The 7,825-nt window shown below is 57.8% G+C and overlaps 1 protein-coding gene across 1 annotated transcript; it reads left to right on the top strand.

Moving 5' to 3' along the window:
• The first annotated feature begins 1,408 nt into the window (after positions 1–1,408).
• Positions 1,409–4,693, top strand: CD7 (CD7 molecule). The gene is made up of 4 exons (XM_057716304.1): positions 1,409–1,638; positions 2,852–3,166; positions 3,418–3,551; positions 4,325–4,693. Exons 1-4 carry the CDS (start codon positions 1,563–1,565, stop codon positions 4,430–4,432), a joined length of 633 nt encoding a protein of 210 aa, XP_057572287.1. The 5' UTR covers positions 1,409–1,562; the 3' UTR covers positions 4,433–4,693.
• Positions 4,694–7,825: the final 3,132 nt, after the last annotated feature.

The following is a 7,825-nucleotide window of genomic DNA, read 5'->3' on the forward strand; positions in this document are numbered from 1 at the left end:
AAGGATTTCTCTAAAGGAAGTTTAGTTCTGAGTCCTTGCAATGCCCTAGAAGCCCTTAGCCCGGATCCTCCCTCCCCCTCCTCAGCCACACTGGCCCTCTTACAGACCCTCAGACACACCAGGCACTTTCTGGCCTCAGGCACTTACGCACCTGCTGATCCCTCTGCTTGGAGCACTGTTCCCAGATACCACATGACCCTCTTGCCTCCTCAGGCCTTTACTCCTATGGCCCCTTGAGGTTCGGCACCCTCTCCTGCCGCAGGCTCTGTGTCCTGCCGCAGGCCTGCTCATCTGTCCCTGGACAGACTCCAGGCCATGGGCCTCGTGTCCATTTTGCCCTCTGCTCTTGGCACAGGCACTTGCACGTGTGGGTGCGCAATGTTTGTCGCGTGTTGGTGATGAACAAAGGCAGAATGAGGTTCGGAAGGGGCTTGTTTTGGCCAGCCCTATGCTTTCATCTCCTCCTGCCAACAACTTGCTAGGCTCCTCGGAGCCTTTGGCAAGATTCTGACCCCGAAATACATACCCCTCGTGCAAGGAGCATCCGTGGGCAGATAGGCAGCCGCCGCCTGGGGCTGTCAGCCCAGAAGACTTAATCTGCCCCCACCCCCAAACCCCACCCAGGGCCCCAAACCATCAACAGAAGGGAGCATCCGGCCAGTGGAGGGATCTTCCAGGGAGGACACAGCTTAAGGCAGTTGGGCCACGTGTGAGCCATGCTCACGCACCTTTACACACGCACATGTGGCTTTGGGCCCAACACTCGGCACTTGGCCATCCGGTCCATGGCCCTCAGGGCAGAGGAATGACCTCCTGGTTGCCCAGAGTCTGTCCCTTCCCCGAGGACCTCCATGTCCTCAGGGTCAGGGGCCAGGCATGGGTCTCCCTCTGCCCTGGGGGCTGATCACCAGGGCCTGGTGTACCAACATACTGGGTGGTGGCCCAGCTGAGCTGCCTCCAGCCCCTGAGCCCACGGGAAGCAGAATCAAGACCTACTTGGGCAGCCTCAGCCTTGGGTACACACTCTGGCTCCATCCCTATAGCCACACCCAGCCCCACGCTGCGGGGGTGACAGGCATGACACTCCAAGTTTCTGGGCATAAATCAGGTCCCAGCAGAAAGTGAACCAGAGGTCCAGGATGGCTGGAGCCTCACCCCCAACCCCACCTGGGGACCCCATTGTCTTTCTCCTGGTCCTGCCCCTGCCTCGCCCTCCTTTCTCCTCCCCCCGGTGTGCAGCCAGGGGTAGAGGACCAGGACCACGGGTCTACCTGTGTGCACTCAGCAGTTTAGAGGAGGGGATGAGGGCTGCACCTCCCAGCCTTGCCCACGGGTCCTCCCCTCACTCACAGCACCGCCTCCAGGGGTCCCTGCCGAAGAGCCCAACCTCCAGTCACTGTGTGCAGCTGTGCAGCCCCACTGCCTACCTCTTGCTCCATCCTGCCCTGACCGCCCCTGGAAGTGGCGCCTGTGAGGTGGTGGCACGCAGTTGGGTGCTGCAGACAGGAAGAGTCGCGACAGCCTTGCATGTGGGGCCCTGCTCTTCCCCCGCTGCCGTGAGCATGGCTGGGCTCCTGGGGCTCCCGCGGCTCCTGTTCCCGTTGCTTCTCACACTGCCCTGCAACCTGGCTACCCAAGGTAAGCACTTCCCGACTGTCAGTCACCCTATTCCCCACTGCACCCGCCGGTGGGCTCGGCCCTCCCTCCCGGCAGCCCCTGCAGCCCTTCCCTCCCCTCCCCGCCCCAGACTCCTGGGGTGATCTGAGGATGCTGACCGTGACCTTCCCCCGAAGCCCCGGCAGCTCCTCCAGAGGGTCGGGTCCAGCCTTGGATGCTTAGACACAAAACAATGGACACCAAGACGCTGCCATTGTCTGGGTGCAGAATCAGTGTGGTTGAATCTCCTCTTTCTCTTTACCTGAATGTCTGGGGACTTTCTCTCCTACAACCAGCAAGGCTGCCTTTGTCCTAAGAGAACATTGTCCTTTGATTTGCCTTTTGTGCGAAGCTCTGCAGTGAAAAGGAGCGATTAGTTCCACACGGTGGGATGGGGGACTCGGCAGGCGCAACTGCTGTGCTCCCTCCCCCAAAAGAGCTGTAGAATTTAGTTTGTGGAGAGTTGATGTTTGGATTATGTTTGCACCTGGAAACTGGTCCTGCTGGGCAAGGGAACTTTCTGGGTGTCCCACGGACAAGCCAGGTTGTGCCCACCTCATGGAGTCACTGGCTTCGAGTGCCTGGAAATGGTGGGGAAACTGAGGCTGTCGGCATTGGAAAGAGACAGGGAGACAGGACAGCGCCCCCGGCTCTCTTGGGAACTGTCATTTATGAGGCGGAGAAGGTATAGAGTGAGGGAGAGTGATCAGAGGTCTCAGCGGAGGGCCTGTCGCTTTGGAAGGAAGAGGCCCCAGCCCCAACTTCCCCCGACGCTCAGGGTGGGGAGAGGTCACAGGCGGCCTGGCCCCCTGGGGCCACTTCGGAACTTGAGTACAGCCCAGGGTGCTGATCCCATGAGCTGCTCCGAGGCTTCCCAAAGTTGCCCTATCCTTGGTGACATGTCAACAGCGGGCTGTCCAGGACCTCACTGGCAGCAGTTAAGAATCTGCGCTTCCACTGCTGGGGGCATGGGTAAGATCCCCGGTCAGGGAACTAAGATCAGGGAACTGAGATTCCGTATGCTGCGTGGTGTGGCCAAAAAATAAAACAGAACAAAACCAACCAAAAACCAAAAGAAAAAAAAAAACAGTGGACTGTCCCAGGGCACCTCCATCCAGCCACCATCCCCTACAGAGAGGTGGGTCCCTGCCCCTCTGGCCAGGCTGGTGGTGACGGTGGCCGGTCCTCCTTGCAGAGGTGTTGCAGTGCCCCCACTACGTGACCGCTTTAGAGGGAGACTCTATCAACATCACCTGCTCCACTCAGGGGCCCCTGCTTGGCATCTACCTGAAGCAAAGCTGGCCGAAGCACAGCAACGTGATTTACTATGAAGATGGGAGGAAACCCACTGTGGACAAGCAGTTCAGGGACCGCATCACCTTCTCGGGGCTGCAGCACAACCTGACCATCAGCATGCACCACCTGCAGCTGTCTGACACTGGTGAATATGCCTGCCAGGCCATCATGGATAATGAGGTCTGGGGCACCAAGACCTTTGTCATGGTGAAAGGTAGGGAGTGTGCCACCCCTGGGACCATTCCACCAGCCTGCTGGCCAGCCCGGGCTCCATCTGCCCCTGTCCGGGGATCTTCCCTCTATACTTGCTTGAGGTACTCCTTCCAGCATGAGCCCACCTCCTCCAGGAAGGCTCCCAGATTCCCACATGCACACACACTCCAGAGCCCCGCCCCGTCCTGAACCCCGGAGACTCTCATGGATTCCATCACCTGGCAAATGCCTCTCACCATTCCTTCTTCCCAGAAAAACTGCCCCAAGCAGTGAAGACGTGCCAGGAGACTCAGCTGATACACTTTGCCCTCCCCACGGCCCTGGCTGTGGCCTTCTTCATTGCCGGGCTGGGGCTGGGAGCAGTGTGCGTGCTGAGAAGAACGCAGGTCAGTGTGGACCCTCAGATGTCATCTGCGTCCCTAGAAGCCCACCACTCTCAGAGAGCAGGGAGCGAAGGAGAGTGGTTAAGCCCCAGGGAGCTGGCCGCGCAGGAAACCCCAGCACCCACCCACTCCCTCCGTCAGGGTCCCCAAGAGCTCAGAGGGTCTGGACGGCAAGGTCCAAGGTGGGAGGAAACCCAAGAACAGGAGCCCCCAGCAGGGACAGGCGTGGGGCCAGGAAGACGCATCCTGGTCAGACCTTTAAGGGGGGGTGAGAGGAGGGTCCAGAGAGACCCTTTCAGAGAGAGTGGGGATGCTGCGCGTGACCGAGGGCATGTACGCACGTGCACACATGTGCGTGAGTGTGCATATGCGAGTGTGAAGACTGTGGGTGCGTGAAATCCATGTGTAATCACGTGCTGGAGGCAGGAAGGGAGGGGGCAGTGGAGACGGGCCAGGAAGGGGTCAGCTTTTGCCCCCACCTTCACCCAGCCCCTCCACCTCTATGTCCCCTGCAACAGCCAGGCCCTCCCTGTCCAGGGACAGGGGATAAGGCCACTTCCACCTCCACCCCCTACTGCTGCCCAAGGGCCCTGCCTCCACACCCCCCCTCCAGGCCTAGGCAGCTCTGGAGAACTGGGGGGCTGGCCGAGGGCCCTTCTGAAAGGGCTTCACGCAGACCCCCCAAATCTAAAATCGTCCTGCGGGGAGGTGCCTTGAAGATAGAGGGTGCCCCCGAGCCAGCTGCCCCCAGTGGGAGACGACATGCTTTCTTTCAGATCCAGAAACTCTGCTGTGCGAGGGATAAGAGGTCGGTGTGTGTGATCTACGAGGATATGTCCCACAGCCGCTGTAACACCATGTCCATCCCCAACCACTACCAGTGAGCCCAGCCGGACCCCTGCAGGACCCCTGTGTGAACACACAGGCAGCTCCCCACAGCAGTCAGGCTCCCGCTGCCTCCTCCAGGAAGCCCTCCTTGCCTGCCTCCCACCCTTGAGGCTGCTCCTGGCAGCTTGGAGCCACTGGGAAGGACGTTTCTCTGTCCTGCTGCTGCCCTGACCCTTGCATGGCAGAAGAGCCGCTCTGAAGGATGGACTTGGGCCTGGGGCCACGGGCAGCAGGGGGGCTGGGGGCTGAGCGCTGACCCCAGCCCAGCCTTGCCAGAAATAAAGGGCTTCTCTTCTCCCCTTTCCAACTCCAGTGTGTATTTCTCAGCCAGCTCAGAGTTGAGGAGGGTAGGCTTGCCTGACACTCTCTTTATTGTCTCTGAGGGCTTTGGTGCCTCAGGGATTACGTGTGAGACTTTCAGGAAGGAGGGAGGGGCGAGGAGACCCTCACTCTAGCCCCTGTTCTGGCTGGAGAAGGGGCAGGTCAGCCAGAGCCCTCCTGGCCTCCCTGGCCGACACCACGCGGTGACGTGGGGATAGAGCAGGGGAGCTAGCCGCAGTGATCTGGAGGTCGTAACAGGGCACTGTTCCCGGAGTGCGCTCATGCTGGGGTGCGATGGGACCTTGGGGAGCGGACCTTGGGGAAACAGGCTCACCCAGCGTGGGTGTGAACTGCGGCTGCGTCCTCCTGGACCTGGGGCCAAGAAACAGCAGGCCGTGCTGCCCAGCAACTGAGGTGAGATAATCCTCCATCCACTAGGTTTGCAAAGATTAAAATGTCATTAGTGAGGGACTCCTCTGGTGGTCCAGTGGGTAAAACTTGCGTTCCCAATGTACGGGGCGCAGGTTCAATCCCCGGTGAGGGAGCTAGGTCCCACATGCTGCAACTAAAAGATTCCTGAATGCTGCAACTAGAGATCCTGCACGCAGCAATGAAGAGCCCACATGCTGCAACTAAGACCCAGCAGAGCCAAATAAATAAATATTTTTAATGTCGTTAGCGAATGATCATTTTAGCAGGAATTGTATCTTTAGGAAAACGGTCTTTGGCCACAGAAACAAGATTACAGTGATATCCATGGCAGTGTTGCTTTCAATACAAAATCAACGACTGAAAAATTAAATGTCCAAAAAAGAGAATTGCTGTATCAATTATGGTGTGCACACGCAGTAGGCGTTAAAAGAGCGCCATGAACCTGAAACTTCACACTAGGACATTCACAAGATGCTGTAACGATACAAGCTGGTGCAGAGTGTACGTATAACCCCATGTTTATAAAGTACAGATGGGTGTATGTGGTTATTTAAACACATTACAATACTTTTATCATATAATGGAAGAACAAACGGGGTGTCGACACTGGTTCTATCACTGTGGGGTGTGTGTCTCCGGGGCAAGGAGTCACTGGGACACCCTGGGCTTGGGGTGGGCAGCTCAGGACGTAATCTCAGAGGTTCCTGTGGAGGGTACCAGGACCTGCAGCTGGGACCCAAACCGGGACCAGAGCCAAAGGCAAGAAACACAGCACCCCTCTACCCCCCGCCTCCCAGGGCCCCGAGGAAAGGCAGGCCACACTACAGAGCTGAGTATACAGCAGGTGTCCACCTGCTGCCTGCTGACTTCTGGTCCCCCTTCTTGACCACTCAGCTGCATGGCCTTGGGCAAGTCCTGCCCCCTCTAGGACTCAATTTCCCCATTTGTAAATTAGAGGAGTGGGCTCCGTGCTCACTTGAAGAGCTGGGCTCTGTGGTTTCCCAGTTACACTGGCTGCCCTTCCCACCGCCCCGACCCTCAGCTCCCGCCGTAGCTGTGCCCTCTTCCCACCTCCTGAGACGGAGGCAGACAGCACCGTCGGCCCACTTCAAGAGGCCCTTTTCATCTCTCCACCCGACTCCACCCCAGCGAGCAGGGGCTGTGCCCCCTTGGCCCTCCTCCCCTCCTTGTGACCTGTGCTCGGGGCCGTGCCTTCACAGCCCTCCCCTGGCAGGGTCACCCCTTAACTGTCTGCTTCTCTGTGCTTTCCCGGGACTGTGATGACACAGAGGGCAGGGCTAGGTCCCTCCTCCATGTGCCCCCGGCCCCACATGGAGCACTACTGAACGCTGGGCATGTTACATACATGTAGGCACATTGGCATTTAAACACTCCTGGCTTTGCTCCTGCTGTGACAGAGAGCCCGAGTGCGGTCTGGGTCCTGGTTCTCCCACGTCTACCTCTGGACCTGAGCCTCTTGGGCCTCGATTTCCTCAGTGTAAAATAGGGGGCAGGGAATTCCCTGGTGGTCCAGCGGCTGGGACTCTGCACTCCCACTGCCGAGGGCCTGGGTTCCATCCCTGGTTGGGGAACTAGGACCCCACCAGCCGCACGGTGCGACCAAGAAAAAAAAATAAAAAATGGGGACAGCGGCTGCCCTACCGGGAGGGCCACGAGGACTGAGATACCGCGGGTCAACCCTCGGAGCCGCCTCCACGGAGCAAGCGTTGCACCACCTGTGTCGGTGTGGGCTGAGCCTACGGACGCCGGAGACCAAGGCTCTGACTGTGGCAGCAGCCCCCATCCTCCTTGGGGGTTCCAGTGGGGGGCTTTTAGACTTGGAGAAACTGAGTCAGCTTGGCCCAGGCTGGCTGAGCCCTGGGGGCAGCAGTGGAAACATGGGCCTCCGGACATTGGTTCTTCCTCACTCCGGCCCCCGAAGCATGGCCACTGACCCTCCTGACACAGGGGCTGGCCAGGGACACAGCCAACGGGGAAGGGCCGGCATCGTGTGCGGAGGGGTTGGAGGATGGGGTCTTGGCCGGCCCAGGGGCTCACCCCTCCCACTCCCGGTTGGCCTGCCCCAAAACGCTGGGCTAAACTCACCAACTAAAAGATAGTCTCAAATTGTATTTATTTTTATTTTTAACTTTTTTTTTTTTTTACTATTTATTTATTTATTTGACTGCACCCAGTCTTAGTTGCAGCGTGTGGATCTTTAGTCAACCTGAGGGATCTAGTTCCCTGACCAGGGATCACACCCGGGCCCACTGTATTGGGGGCGTGGAGTCTTAACTGCTGGACCACCAGGGAAGTCCCTCAAACTGTATTTAAAAGAAAAGATTCGACACTATATTGCCTGTAAAGAACAATAGAAACAATAGAACACCATGGGCTGGAACAAAAAGAGTTGAAAACATATAACAAGTGAACATCAACCACAAGAAAACTGGAGTTCTCAAGCCTACCTTCTGACCAAATAGTAATGCTGGCAAAGTGTCAATAGAACAAAAACATGTAACCAACATGAACCCATGAATCTAAAAATAGCAAAATTCGTAAGAGCAGGAAGGACCTAACGGCTGGGAGAAATAGATAAATCAACCAGTTAAGCCTGAGATTTCACTGTGCCCCTT

This window comes from Hippopotamus amphibius, chromosome 17 (assembly GCF_030028045.1).
Source record: "Hippopotamus amphibius kiboko isolate mHipAmp2 chromosome 17, mHipAmp2.hap2, whole genome shotgun sequence".
NCBI lineage: Eukaryota > Metazoa > Chordata > Mammalia > Artiodactyla > Hippopotamidae > Hippopotamus > Hippopotamus amphibius.